The sequence below is a fragment of the Megascapheus bottae genome, chromosome 12 (genome assembly GCF_031878675.1).
Source record: "Megascapheus bottae isolate mThoBot1 chromosome 12, mThoBot2.hap1, whole genome shotgun sequence".
Classification (NCBI taxonomy): domain Eukaryota; kingdom Metazoa; phylum Chordata; class Mammalia; order Rodentia; family Geomyidae; genus Megascapheus; species Megascapheus bottae.
This window is the reverse complement of record NC_143520.1, coordinates 49,252,727-49,267,379: the sequence shown is the minus strand read 5'-3', so window position 1 is coordinate 49,267,379 and position 14,653 is coordinate 49,252,727. Positions and strand designations below refer to the sequence as shown.

At 48.9% G+C, this 14,653-nt stretch overlaps 1 protein-coding gene across 1 annotated transcript in view; it reads right to left on the bottom strand.

Moving 5' to 3' along the window:
• Gli2 (GLI family zinc finger 2) overlaps positions 1 to 13,803 on the bottom strand; it is a 167,584-nt gene extending 153,781 nt beyond the window's left edge. The window contains exon 1 of the mRNA XM_090342971.1: positions 13,662 to 13,803. Coding sequence (XP_090199097.1) covers positions 13,662 to 13,803 — 142 coding nt within the window. The remainder of the gene's footprint in view (positions 1 to 13,661) is intronic.
• Positions 13,804 to 14,653: the final 850 nt, after the last annotated feature.

The window sequence follows — 14,653 nt, the reverse complement described above, 5'->3', positions numbered from 1 at the left end:
TGGAGCTGTGGCTCAGTGGTACAGTGACATCCTGGAGTGAAAAAGCTCAGGGTAATCACCCAGGACATAAGTTTGAGGCCCAGGCCACGTGCACATACACACTCACGCATGCGCACACGCGTGCGTGCACACACACACACACACACACACACACACAGACGCACATCTTTCCTTCAAATCTAGATAGAGGCTACACTTCCCCTATGGGGCTGTGAACTTCTCTGACATGGCTCACAAGTAACAGGGGAGAGTTAGAAAGCTGGCAGGACAGACCAGGGTAGGGAGAGACTTGAGGCTGCTGGACCAAGTGCAACCATTTGTGCAAGGACATCACTGTCAAGACTAATCCAGTGGATCTGTAAGGTGGTTCCCTTCTTTTTTTTTTTTGCCAGTCCTGGGCTTGGGCTCAGGGCCTGAGCACTGTCCTTGGACTTTCTCAAGGCTAGCACTCTACCACTTGAGCCTCAGCACCATTTCCGGCTTTTGCTATGTATGTGGTACCGAGGAATCGAACCCGGGTCTTCATGCATGCTAGGCAAGCACTCTACCACTAGGCCAAACTCCCCGCCCCGAGGTGGTTCCCTTCTGCCTGACAGCTAGCTAACCCTCTGACTTGACTTCCCGTGCAAGATGCAACTCAGCTAAGGGGACCAGATTGTGTCCAGCTGGGGTGTTGTAGCACGTGGATATTCTAAGACATGTGTTAACCATGCACATGGCTATGTGTCCACATGGCCTCCACTTTCAAAGACCTGTCTTGACCTCCTCCTCCTCCTCCCAGCCTCAGAGCAATGAAGTTCTTAGAAGCTCAGCAGGAGGACACACTTGCTCTGGGTTTTGGGTCTAGGTTTTCAGTTCCCAGAACCTTTCGATCCTCCCTGGGGACTGGGATTCCAAGCACCGAAAACATATCCTGGCCACCCACAGCTCTGCCAGGACATGTCCCAGTGTGAGTGGAAATCAGGCACTAACACCTTCTAGAAGTCTCGCATGTGCCAAGACCTTCTCACATAATGGCCAGGGTATCAGGTGACTACCTTCCACTCAAGGCTGGAGATAAAGGCCTTAACATACAGCCTGGTGCCCCTGCCTTCATCGGGCCCTGGGGGGACCCATAAAGCACCATCTCTGAAATTCTGTCTGCCATATAGGCTAGTACAGAGAGGATGTACAGATACCTAAACAGGGCAGCCACGAGGGAAAGCTCCAGAACCAGTGAGGATGGGGCCTGCATGAACATAACAGGGATAGGCAGAAGAGCCAGAGCAGCCTGATGGACTAGGAAGGGTGACTTTCCCAGAAACCATAGGTCCTCCAGGATTCCCCAAGGCTTCAGAGAATGAGAAGAGAGCTGACAAAGCCCCCAGAGGTTCAGAGAAAGGCCTGAAATAAGCCCTGGTGATCATGGCCCTGTCCTGACCACTGTCCCATGAGGATGGTCAAGCCTGTGCCCATGCAAGAGGCCAAGACACCAAGGAACTGGACCAACTTCCACAGCCAACAGAGAATAAAGGCCATCTGTCCCATAGGGGTTCCCTTTGGTTGCTCGCTTGTGAACCCCAACTCCTCAAGCAGCCCTGGGACAGTGCAGTGCCATGTGTGACTGGCATCACTTAGCTGCAGACAAGGACCTGAGCCAACTGTTGCCACTGCAGCTGGCCAGAGGGGGGAGGGGAGTCTGCCCCTGGGTGGAGGAAACCCTTTGCCACGCCTCACAACCACATTGTGAGGCAATGGAACAATTGTCCTGGGAAAAGCTCTCCTGCCTTGCGGACAGCTGACTGCTCTACCGCCTTGGGGACAGCTGGCTGCCAAGCCCCTGCCACTCCACTAGGCCTGTTTCAGCCTGTTCTATGTGGTCCTGGATTGAGTGCTTGCCTATGTCCCTGATTTCCAGAAGGGTGTGGTCCCTGCTGTGTTCCAGGGTCTATAACACAGCCAATGCACAGGAGTCTCTCAACAACCACATGTGAAAAGACAAAGAGAAGTAGGGAAAGAGAGAGCATGGGAATGCGGTAGGAAAAAAGGAGAAGCCATGTTCTGGAAAGCTGAGAAACCCCAGTAGGAATCTCCTCCATTTAACTGTGTGTGTGGAATCCTTGGAGTCAACTGGGAAACAGGCATGTTGATTCTGAAGGTCCCTCCCTAGATCTAAGCTCTTCAATGGCTCCCTCCCACCATCACCAAAATTCTTCAGCAATCTCACACTTCCCACCATACCCAACTGCACCTGTACCTGGGTGCCTCATACAGACCCTGGGCTCAGGCCAGGCACTCTGACCTACCCATTCTGTGCTCTCAGCCTCTCCAGCATCTGCTTGTCCCTGTCACACCTGGAGTCTGACAATTGCCACTCATTCCTCAGAGAACCTTCCCTTTCTGGAACTTTCTGGAGTTTCCTCTTTGGGACTCTTAACTTCTCAAGGGGCGCTGTTTCCTCAAAGGGGAATCTCAAAAGAGATAGGGCCAGGCCTGTTTACCTCAGGTTCTCCCAAAGAATCAAGCCCAGAAATGAGTGATCAGGAGTCTCTGCTGCTTCTTGATGGTTGAAGCTCTACTGCATTAGTTACCAGCCTGAGTCTGTAAGTAGCCAGTCCCTCTGGGTGTCCTGCCACCCCTGCTCTCTGGCAGCCCTGAGAATGACTTGTGTATGGCCTACTCAGCATCACACAGAGCCACTCTTCTATATACAGCCCTTCCCACACCACTGGGCTATGCATGAGACCTTGTCACCACACCTGGTTCACAGGGTAAAGAGCCCAAGAACAGCCACTGTCCTGCAGAAATCTCCCGAGACTTCTTCCATCTCAATCCATGGGTTTCAGGCTGGAGGTACCTGCAGCAGCAGCTATCTACCTGGTGGAAGCTGTCCCCAGGGCACAAGTGGCAGAGGGGAGACAGTCTCAGGACTATAGCTAACCCTGCCCACGCTTCCCGGTAACAGCCATTCAGAGCTCCACATAGACCAGAGGCTAAGCAGGTTTATGTCACTTGCAAGCAAGTGTCCTGATTCTCTTCTATAAGCTGTCTCCTCAGGCAAAGGCCTTGCCATCTCCCTATACCCTGACCCACCCCACATCTATCAGGGAAACCCAGACTAGCATTGGTCAACTGGGAGTTCTGAGGGTCTCCGGTGTCTAGCATCCTAGTGACTGTGCAGCAGAATCCCTCAGAGGTTTGCCATGTGGTCCTTAAAAAAACAAGGCCCTCTCTGGCCTCTGTAGGCCAGATGACCCAATAAACCTTCTGTTCAGCAGCTTGGAAGAATAGTCATCACTGTGTCCTTCTAGACCAGCACCAAGTGCCCCTCAGGCCCTGCCCCACCCAGGGTCTATGGACCCCGAAACTCACTATCCCTTACCCCCTGTTTAGAGGAGGGCTAGTGTTAACTGTAGATAGATAGTGATCATTGTAAATGGTTTGCTCAGCAAACTCCAAGATCACGTTTTTATTTACTTTGTCATTGACTTCCCTGCCTCCACTTCAGTGCTGCTGAGTTTCTGAGCCTGCAGAACTGTCTGGGGAGCTGCCCACTGGCCTGGAGAAAGGCTGAGTCTCATCCAAGGGGCAGCCTGGGATCAGAGGAGCTTGTGGGGTTAGGCAGAGGGCAAGCCCAGATATGCAGCAAGCACTAACAGCTACCCTTCCTCTCCCCACTTTCTCTTCTCTTCCTTCCTACCACCCTTTCCTCCTTTATCCCTCCTTTTCAAACTTAGCTGTAATTCACATACTATAAAAGTCTACCATTTTAAAGTTTACAAGTCAATGATTTTTAATATACTCACAGGATTGCACAGACATCACCACCATCTAATTGCAGAATATTTTCATCATCCCTTCCCCAAATAAACTCCATACCAGGGGCACTCATTCCTCATTTCCTTCTCCTATCCTAGCATCTGACACCCACTAACCTACTTTGTGGAGTTGCCTATTAGAAATGATTCACATAAAGGGAATCATGTGGTCTCCATATTTGAATGTGCTGCTTCCTACATTAGCAGTATTGTCAAGATTCATCTGTGTAACAACGTTAGTGCTCCATTCCTTTTCGTGGTCGAGTAATATTCCATTGTATGAGTTTAGCCACCCACTCACTAGCTGATGGACTCTTGGGTTGTTCCTGGGAGAAGGGGTGCTATCATGAACAGTGTTGCTGCTACAAATACTCATGTATGAGTTCTATTATGAACAGAATTTTCTGTTGTCTTGGTGATGAACTACTGTTCCTCCTCCTCTAGTGAGCCCAAAGTGGGGAGGGGGCCAGTAGGAAGCTCAAGTCAGCTACAAAGTTCCACAGTAAGGATAAGACCAGAATTATATCATGTCCAGCAGATGATTGACACCATTCAATGAGCCTCGAGCCAGACACGAGCCTGGCACAGCTGGCTGAGATAGGCCTCACCATTGAATTAAGGTTAAGTCGACCAAGGAATGCCCAGGGCTGAGTTCAGCAACCTGTGGGAAGGGGGTGTCCTAACAGTACACCCCACAGTCACCACAAGCCTCTCCCTACATGGAGCCTCTCCTCCACAGTTCCTGCTGTGTGGGGGGACAAGAAGACTAAAACAAGTGCAAAAACAGACAGCCACACTTGATCCTTTACCAAACCCAAACCTCTCAAATGCCACCACTGAAAATGGGGGGAGGGCTGTCAGGTGGCTGAGTTGTCTCCTACAGGCTCGGCACCTATCTGGTTCCATAGTCACACACTCTCCAATTCCCATTTACAGGGAAAGAGCTGAAGGAAGCTCATCGGAACAGAGGCCTCCAGTTCCCTTCTGTTCACCTAAGAGGGACAGAAGCTGGTACCTGGTCACAGCCCGAAATTTCAGGTTGGGGAAAGCAGTGTCCAAGTGAGCCAGGCACACACAGACCCACCTTAGATGCCAACAGCCACGTGGCCCTGTGCACCTACACGACACAGACCCCAAGGAGGGGTACCACACACAGCCCTAGATGTAGGCTTCAGTGAGGGCCCAGGGTCAAGGGGAAGCCCCAACTGTCAACACTCCCCACCTGGCACTCAGCACTGCTACCTCAGCCAGCCTGAACTACCGTCAGACTCTAGGACATTTGCCCATGCTATTATTCCTCAAGCAAGAATGCCATTGCCTCTGGCACATCATGAGTAAGATTGTAGCTCCTTTATCCACGCTCTAAAATTTATTGGAAACATATGTGTTACTCTTGGGAATGAGTTCTTAAACTAATAATCATGAGAACAGACACTCCAAGAGCAGCAGCTACCATCTATATGATGCTTGCTGCATGCAAGCATACTTGTTCTTGGTGATTCCACCCCTCCAAGATTATAAGGACACCCAGTGGGGAGGGGAGGGCAAGCTGGGTCTTTTTCAAAAGCTGCCTGTCCACTTCCTGAAGAAATCCTAGGGAAACCCTAAATATCCCTAAGACCCAGTTCAGATGCTGCCTCCTTCAGGAAGCCCCCTGGATGGGATTCATCACCTTATCCTGTGTGTTGTTTCCAATGGGAGAGCCTAGAAGACAGAGCCATCATATTCACCATTGTCACATATGTGGTTCAAACTCCAGAACCATTGCTGAGGTCAGCACAGAGAACCCAAACGGGCTGGGGCCAGGCATTCCCTGCCCACCCCAATGCCAGGCTTGACTTCATTATCCTCCAAATGCTTCCAAGATCAGAGGCAGTGAGACCTGGTCACAAACATAAAATAAATTACCCACTCCCCCCCCACACCGATGATAAATGGTTCTATTAGCAATCCAGATTGTTAAACCTCGATATAACAGAAAGCAGGGAACCGGGGCCCATCCATTCTCCCTCCGGCGCATAGTGAGTTGTAAATAGGTTATTTTGTGTGTAAATAACACATTAAAACACAGCATTAGCTGTGTCTTTTGATAGGGTGGAAATTGTTCCAAATAAATAATTCTGGACAGGAATGTAAAATAAGCCCGTTTTAATAGTACATGCCTGATGCAACCGTGTTAAACATGACTAAAATGATAAACCCCAGAATATACTAATAGTAAACTATGTACTGACATCGAAGTAATGAGGCTGTATTTTTACCAAGCTTTAGAAATACTAAAATTAGTTTTGACAGAACCAAACGTCAGAAAAATGTTCCCAACATAAACAGCGTCAATTTGGAAAGCTGGGCTTTTGGGGGGGAGGGGAGAGTGAGGCTGGGCTGGAGGACAAGTGGAGTCACACCAGAGGGGACATTCCTGGGGGACTGGATTCTAGATCCAATCAGCACCCAAGTGACCATTTGGGCTTCAAGTCTCCAGACCTCAGTTTCCCCATCTGTAAGAAGAAAGGATTCGACCTCTGTTCATCAAAGCATCTTCTGGTTTTGTCATGGAAATGACTTCAAAGCTCTCCCCAGTGAGCTCATCCACAATGAAGCAAGCACAAGAAGCAGTACAGGGCTGTCAGTAGTGGCTACTACCAGGAGCTCCCAGCACCCCCATCCCCAGTCCAGGCAGGCAGAGCTAACCAACTCATGGGCACCAGTCAGAAAACAGTGTACACATGTACACACGCATGCACACACACACACACACACACACACACACACACACACACACACAGTTTGAGACCATCCATGATTTGACAACCTTCATGGACAGGAAAAAACTCTTTTGTGCACCCAGCACTGTAGTATCTCACAGAACCCAGTCAAAATATCCCCAGGTGACCAGTGTATCCCCATTTCCTCCATAAGCCAGGCTCTCAGGGAGAACTGCAGAAGTGAGCTTTGCTCTCTGGAAATGTCTGATGGGAGCTGGCTGTGCTGTGTGGCTGGGTCATAAAATAAGCTTAGAAGCAGTCTCAATAGCAATCCTGAAAAAAAAATCACTTAAATAAGAGTAATTGCCCACTTAGTCACACCTGAGTGCATCCCGCCCAAGGCGAAAGTGTGGAGCCTGGCAGTGAAACTCAGGTGAGCAGGAAGGAGGGCACCTGGCGCTTCCTGCTGCCTATGCAGGCTAGGGTGTCCACAGTGGGCCGAAAGCAGGACCCGCCCCCACTGAGGCTCACAGCTAGGGACCTCAGACCACATGCCACACCAGCTACCTGGACACGCCACTGGCATGACTTTGGCAGCTTCTTTTGGCAAATGGTTATGGGATGGCCACTGAGCTGTGAGAACAGTGGTGCCCTAGCGATGCCCTGCCCAAAAGGGCACCCTGGAGGGAAAGCAGAGGTCACAGAGACAGGAAAAAGGCAAATACATTGGAAGGGTGTCACACGGGTTCCAAGGTACTGTAGAACAGATGGGGGCAGAGTATCTAGCTCTAGGCAGCTGGACTCAAGATTTCAGTTACTTAAATTTATCCTGGGGATCATGAAATACAGACAAAATACGTCACCAAATTACCAAATGCCAAATAACCTTAAAAACAGTAAGTAAATTAAAAAAATTTATAGAAAATCAGCAGGGTCACAGAACAAAGAATGGAGCTGCCAGTATGCATGAGGTGGCACAGAATCCTCCCCCTCCACCCACCTCCACCCCCAGCATTAGAGCACTGGGGCAAGAGCCATCCAGTGACTGACTAGAGTGACTGAGCCGTTGACATGGACCCACTGCACCCACTGACCCAGGGAGCCTGATGAAAATGCATGTGCCCACGTCCAGCCTGACGCCAGCCTGCTCTTTAACAGTGGTCTTATGAGAATGTTGGCTACTTCAGGTGTCATTAGGCCTATAGTGAGCAGAGAAACGGGTATAGCAAAGCAGGAGGAGAAGTCCAACTAGCAGAAGAGAACAGGGCTCTTGGGATATAAAGGCACTAGAAGCCTGGTCTTCCCACCAGCGAGTCAGTAGGCCAGGGCAACCAGTAGAGATTTTTGAAGTTAGATGCCTACTGCCCCCAAACTGGTAAGACTGGTAATTAATAAAGAAAAGGCTTCCCTTGTACCCCACACAGTGCTCACTGTACCCAACAGACACTCCATGTTCTAACTTAATTCCCAATTCTAGGAGATAGACATCATTGTTGTGTCCATTTTACACACAGGAAAATTGGGCCAAAGACCTGTCCAAGATCAGGAGGGCTGGGACTTAGTGTAGCTCCTTCCTACCTTGCTTCTTACTCCTACCCTGCATTGCCTGAGAGGGAGGCAACATCAGCCAATCCAGTCCATACAGTGCCCTATGTGAGTGTTCATGGTCCTACACTCTCTTCAGAGCAACTCTGTGGGTAGCTATTGCATCCCTAATCTACACAGTCAAAAAAAGGTACGCCTCCAATTTCTGGGTATTATTCCACCCATGCTGGGGGTAGAGTGCTTGCCTCTGATGCATAAGGCCCTGGGCTCCATCCTGAGAACCACAGAAAGAAAGGAGAAGTGAAGACATGGGAAAAGAGGAGGAGAGAGAAGGAGAAGGGAGGGGGGAAGAGAAGAAGAGAGGAGATAAGGGAGGAAAGAAGGAAAAGGAAAGATAAAAGAGTGCATCAGAATCCCCCAGTTTTGTTCGTGAATAACTAACAGGCTGTGCTCTACCCCCATAGACTTAGATTCATACAAATAGGATGGCCAGTGGCTCACATCTGTTAATCCTAGCTACTCAGGAGGCTGAGACTGAAAGGATCAAGGTTCAAAGCAAGCCCAGGAAGAAAAGTCAGTGTCAGAGGTGGGTGTTGGCCATTGTACTCATTTTGGTTTTCAAGGTCTGACTCACCATCTGGTTTCTGAAATAAGCAAAATTCATGAGCTCTGAGTTTCAAGGTTGACCCAAGGCTTAAAAGTAGCAAAATCCCCTGTCCTCCAATGAAGCACACACAGTGGTTCAGAAAATTTTGGGGGAAAGGAAACCCCACAGTAAGGGAGGAAAATATCACAGCTTTTGGATGGTTCCAATGTAAAGCAACAAGAAACATCTGACTTAAATTGCCCTTAAAATTATACCATTCTAAAAATTGGAGGGGGGGAAACTTGGGCCAAAATGTGTTTTTAAAGATGTATAGAGTGTGAGCACAACAGTTGAAGTGGCTGGGAAAAAGCCATTCTGGCTGCTTCTGCCTCAAGTCTTACAAACCAGCCTGCCTTGTGCTGCCTACAGACAGGTTTCCTATGCATGCTTACTCAGGAAAGGGAGACATGGGAATGCTCAGCCCTGAACAGGTCCTTCCTCAGAAACTACTAGCGAAATCAAGCAACAGAAGCCAATGGAGCCAGGGAAACTTTGCAGCTATGCCACAACCCAACATGCCAAAAAACTGCCTTCAAGTGAACAGATGCTTGCAGCCCCACCAGAGGAACTGAGGTATATGACATTGGAGAGGCCTTTCCAACACTGATATTTACACCATAGTAAATATCACCATATTTATACCATAGGGTGGGGGCTGGGTCCACTGGTTACAGTCCCACTAACTTCCAAACAGTCTAAAGTAATGATTTCAAAGAAAACACAGTCAAATCTTCATCTACAGATTCAGCCCATAGCAGTTAGAAAATATTCTGGAAAGTAGGGTGGGCAGGAATGAGAAAGGGAAAAAGGAGTGTCGGCTACTAAACATGCATGTAATAACAACTTAAATTACATTTTCATCTGATAGGGTATCACAAGTAACTAGAGAAAATTAAAGGTAGATACATAGGTTGCATGCAAATACTATACCATTTGATGTAAGAGACTTGCTCATCTTCAGATTTTGCTATCTAACAGGGGTCTTGGAATTCCCAAAGCTAGACCTGCTGGAGTGCTTAGTGGTATCCATCCTTTCTCCCCAATTCCTAAACCAAAGCACAGATCAGAAACACCTTTGCAGGGCAGGCAGGGTAGGTCCAGGAGAAAAGAGCACGGTTTCTAGGCACAGCTGTCTGCTGAGGCAGCTGGGGTCCCTGGGGAAGTCCCACTTCCTCTGGGAGGTAGAGACCGGTGAGTTAGGAGCTCCAGCCTCAGTGTTCCCAGCTTTGTGACTTGGGCTCTGGCCTCCTCCCTTTCAGTTCTACCTCACTTTTGGCAGGACTCCTCATCAGCTCCATCGTGCATTATTTCCTTCATATTCCAACACAAACATGTTCTCCCTCAAGTTATCATGAAGTCTTGATAAATATTTTCCTTTTGTTTGTTTTGTTTTGTTTCATTATTTTCTTTTTCCAGTGCTGAGGATGGAACTCAGGCTCGATCACTTGGGGTGGGTCACTCACTTTTGCTTTAGCTTGTTTTTCAGATAAGGTCTCAAGGCTACCTTTGCTAGCTTCAACCTTGATTCTCCTGCCTATACCTCTTCAGTAGCTGGGTTTATAGGCCCATGCCCAGCCCTTGATGAATATTTTCAATAAACTCCTAATGCCCCTCTCTAAACATCCCAGTTTGATTAATCAACCCCCTGTCCCAAGTGTTCACAGATGTAAGTTATGTGAACATCCTTTCTGCCCGAGGAAATCTTTCTGCCTGAGAGTGTGCTCTAGTTAGAATCAACCAAAGTCATACAGTTCTGTAAGTGTGGTGAGGACACCAGGAACCAGGAAGTGGAAATAAGGGTCTGGAGAAAGATGGACAGCACAGAATACAGCATGTCTCCAGTATCAGGACACCTCACAGTCACTAACAGTTTGAAGAATTGGTCCCTTTTTTTAATGACAACCTATTCCTTATCATAATTCCCCTGCCATCCTCAGGTAGACCCCACCCATCCACCAACTCCTAAACTGCCCCTTGTAGCCAGATACCTGTCCATCGTGGGACCAACCATGGGGAACCATGTAGCAGGTTTTGAAGGAGCCAAAGGAGCCACAAGGAGGTAGATGTCTGAGTGGTCGCCTAAACAGTCCCCAGAAACTAGCTCAGTCATGCCCCAGGTGTCCCAGACCAGCTTCCTACATTTCCCCCTGCAGCTCTGCGTGCTTCCCCGCGTGGTGTCATCTCCCAGGCCTTTGTGTGGGCCCACATTGCTCCTCACCCTCATCCACCCGCAGCCTGGTGTCAGTAGGCCAAGAGTCAGGCTCAGAGTCTGAAACAAATGCTGCTGGCTCCACATGCTCCTTGGCCCTGCTCCCCACCTATCCCACATGTTTTTCCACACCACCCTGGTACATGAGAAACCACCTGCCACTGCCTGACTCCTGCTTCATGCATTTGCCCCCCTGATCACAGGCACACTCCTGGAGAAGGAAGCCCGCAGACTCTGGCGTTCCTTGCTACTCAAGTATCTGACTGCACTGGGAGTCTTGCTCATAGCATCTCTTCTTCCTACCAGGAGGATTTATGGAAATGCAAGTGCCTGAGATCCTAAAAACAGTGGACAATATCTGTGCAGTCCCCTCACAAACTAAAACAGGAAAGCCAGGCCTAGGGAGTAGGCACCACTGGACTTGAATCCTCCACTGCAGCCACTGCAGAGACCCACCCCACAGTGTCAGCTGTGTACACTCAGAAACAGCTGCTCTGCTCCGCTCCCAGAAGACCCTTCCCAGATTAGTTTGCCCAGATTAGGTGCAGGCTGCAGAGATGGAGAACATTTGGTGCTCCCTTTGGCTCCCCACCCATGCGTAAACCTAGCCTGAAAAGCCTGCATAAACAACAAGATGCCTGCTTGTGTGGGTCCAATCTACCCTGTGCCTAATGCCATCAGCCTAGAAGGCTTGAGCCAGGAGCATCCTAGGGTAGGCAGAGCTGGAAAGGGCCGTTTCCCTGGATCTGCTCGCTTCATGCTTTGGGCCTCCACTGGAGAAGTCCTTAAGCCTTTGTTGCTCTAATGTGACAACTAGATCTGATGCTACAGAAGCTTTCCCCTCTGATGACATTCTAATTACTATCTATTATTGCCTAAGTCTATTTTCTATTGACATGACTAATCAGTGAGTTAAACACAGCACATTGGAGATATAGGCCATTGAGGTCTGGCTCCTGTGCAACCAGGAGTTCAGTCACACTCAACTTGAGGGACAACTTGAGGTACCATTACAAGCTACATGGCCTGGACTTCTTGGACACTATCTCCACTTTCTCTCTCTCTCTCCCTCTCTCTCTCTCTCTGTCTCTCTCTCTCTCTCTCTCTGTCTCTCTCTCTCTCTCTCTCTCTCTCTCTCTCTCTCTCTCTCTCTCTCTCTCTCTCTCTCTGTCTCTCTCTCTTTCTGTCTCTCTCTCTGTCTCTCTCTGTGTCTGTCTGTCTCTGTGTCTGTCTCTGGCAGTCTCCCTTTCTGTCTCTCTCTCTCAGTTTGACACCTGGGTTTAGGCTACTCCCATATTACCTAACAGTTTTGCCTCCTCTCCCAGCCCCTGATAGCCCCCGACCACAGACTAAAAGAGACCAGAGATGCCCTGACGAGGTCAGAAGGCCAGAGAAGAAGGGCCATGGGTGACTTCAAATCTCCCATTTCTGGCTTGAGCCAACAACTCAATAAAGACTCAATAAAGAGTCAGAAGCAAAATAAAAATACATAAACTGCCAGGCACTGGTGGCTCACACCTATAATCCTAGCTATTCAAGAGTCTGATAGCTGAGGATTGATGTTGGAAATCAGCATGGGCAGGGAAGTTTGTGAAACTCTCATCAACAATGAACTGGTAAAAAGCCAGAAGTGGAGCTGTGGTTCAAGTAGTATGTGGACTGCCAGCTTTGAATGAAAAAGCTAAAGGAGAGTGCCCAGGCCTTAAGTTCAAGCCCAAGTACTGGCTCAAATAAATAGCTAAGCAAATAAATAAACTAACAATGACCTAGAGCTCCTCAAATCCATTGTGACAAGTATGACTCCAACACTCTCCAAAGCTCTTCCATCTACACAAGCTCTATTCCCAAGTATACCCACTGTGGCTCACAGTTCAGTGACCCACCATCAGTGCTGGAAAGAAGCACACAAATTCAATCTCACCCCAGGGTCTGACTCAGGGTCTGCAGTTTAATAAGACCCGGCAATTATGCACTCATCAAAGTGTGAAGAAAGGCACGTTTTCTTCCCTCACTGTGCTGAGCTCTGCTTGGGCAGCAAGAGCAGCAGAGCATGACTAAATGCACTTGAATAAGAAGGGAAAGAAAAGAAATCCCAGCCTCTCTGTTCCTCCGAGACAGAAATAGTTTCGTGGCCTCCAGATGGACAGCACAGTGATGAGGGGAGGTCTTGCCTTCCCGCCAAACTCTCCCACCGGGAAACTGGCACACAGCAGTGGAAAGCAGAGAACATTTCTCTTCAGGGCAGTAAAATGAGAGGCTGTGGCTCGTGCAGTCCCTTCTGCTATAATTAAGTTGGCCAGAAATTCACCTAAGATACTAAATTCCATACCTGACCCTCTAATTACAGCCAGAAAGCATCAGGAGACAATTACTCTCCGAAATAGTCCTCAGCGGGCAAGAGGCAAGTTCTCTGGGCATAGCTCACATGTGCCAGCTGGGCACACCCCAGACTCTCCCAGCAGCCCACTGAGCCTGCCTCTCTTCCTCTGCCCCACCCGGCACTCAGCCCCACCCACCAGGGTCTGGGATGGCCCCGTGTCCACACATGGGGGTAGCCAGACCTCCAAGAAAACCTGCAGGTGATGGTCACAAGGCCTGAGGTTTGTGGGAGCAGGGGGGCCCTCCATAAACCCCAAGTGCCTCCCTCATGACAGGGGCCACCAGTCTCATTAAATCCTAACAGGCTAATGAAAAACACCCCTGCTGTTCCTCAAGTGTGCAAAAAATAAATAAATAAAGCAAAACAAAACAGAAAGTACCTCCTTGAGCAGCCACGGCTGCAGCAGCCGCCACAGCAAGGGGACAGGCCTTTTTTCCCGGGTCGGGAAAACTGCTGCCCTCCAGGATTCCGCTCTTGGCCTCTTTCTTCTCCAAGGCAGTGGCTGGGGCAGATGTCTCCATCTCAGCCGCTCATAGTCCTGGATGGCGACCCTGGTGGAGATGACAAAGACATTCACCAACACTGCACCCAAACCAGGCGGGAAAAGCCGACCCAGTTTCACACGCTGCTTGCTTCTACAGCAACCAACGCCATTCTCACTCTCTAATAATTGTGAAAGGGAGGGTTAATTAATTTTGAGAACAATCCACGCCAGAATATGCTGGATCTGCTGAATGACCACATGGACAACATGCAAATTTGGTTGTCTGATAGATAGATAGATAGATAGATAGATAGATAGATAGATAGATAGATAGATAGATAGATAGAAAATCCAAACCACAAGTTTCTATTGACAGGAATGTGTAAAGCAGTGAAAAGAAGAATCATTCAAAATGGAATCAGGCTAAGCAGAGTGGCTCACACCTGTAACCCTAACGTCTCAGGAGTCTGAGATCTGAAGATCATAGTTCATAAGCCAGCCCAGGCAGGAAAATTCGTGAGACTCTTATTTCCAATTAAGCAACAACAACAACAAAAGCCAGAAGTAGAGCTGTGGCTCAAGTGGTGGGTTAACCTTGAACAAAAAGTTTAGGCACGATGCCCAAGCCTGAGTTCAAGCCTCAGGATGGATGGACACACACACACACACACACACACACACACACACACACACACACACACACACACAAATCAGAAAGCATCACAGGGGAAATGAAAACAGAATTATAACACCCAGTGGTCTTACAAGAGGTCCTAGCTATCATGCTGCCCCCATCCAACCAGGACCCACCTCATTCAGTCAATATATTCTGAAGCCATCATATCAGGCATACAAGACTTTGGTTGAGCCAGGCTTGGACCTTGAAC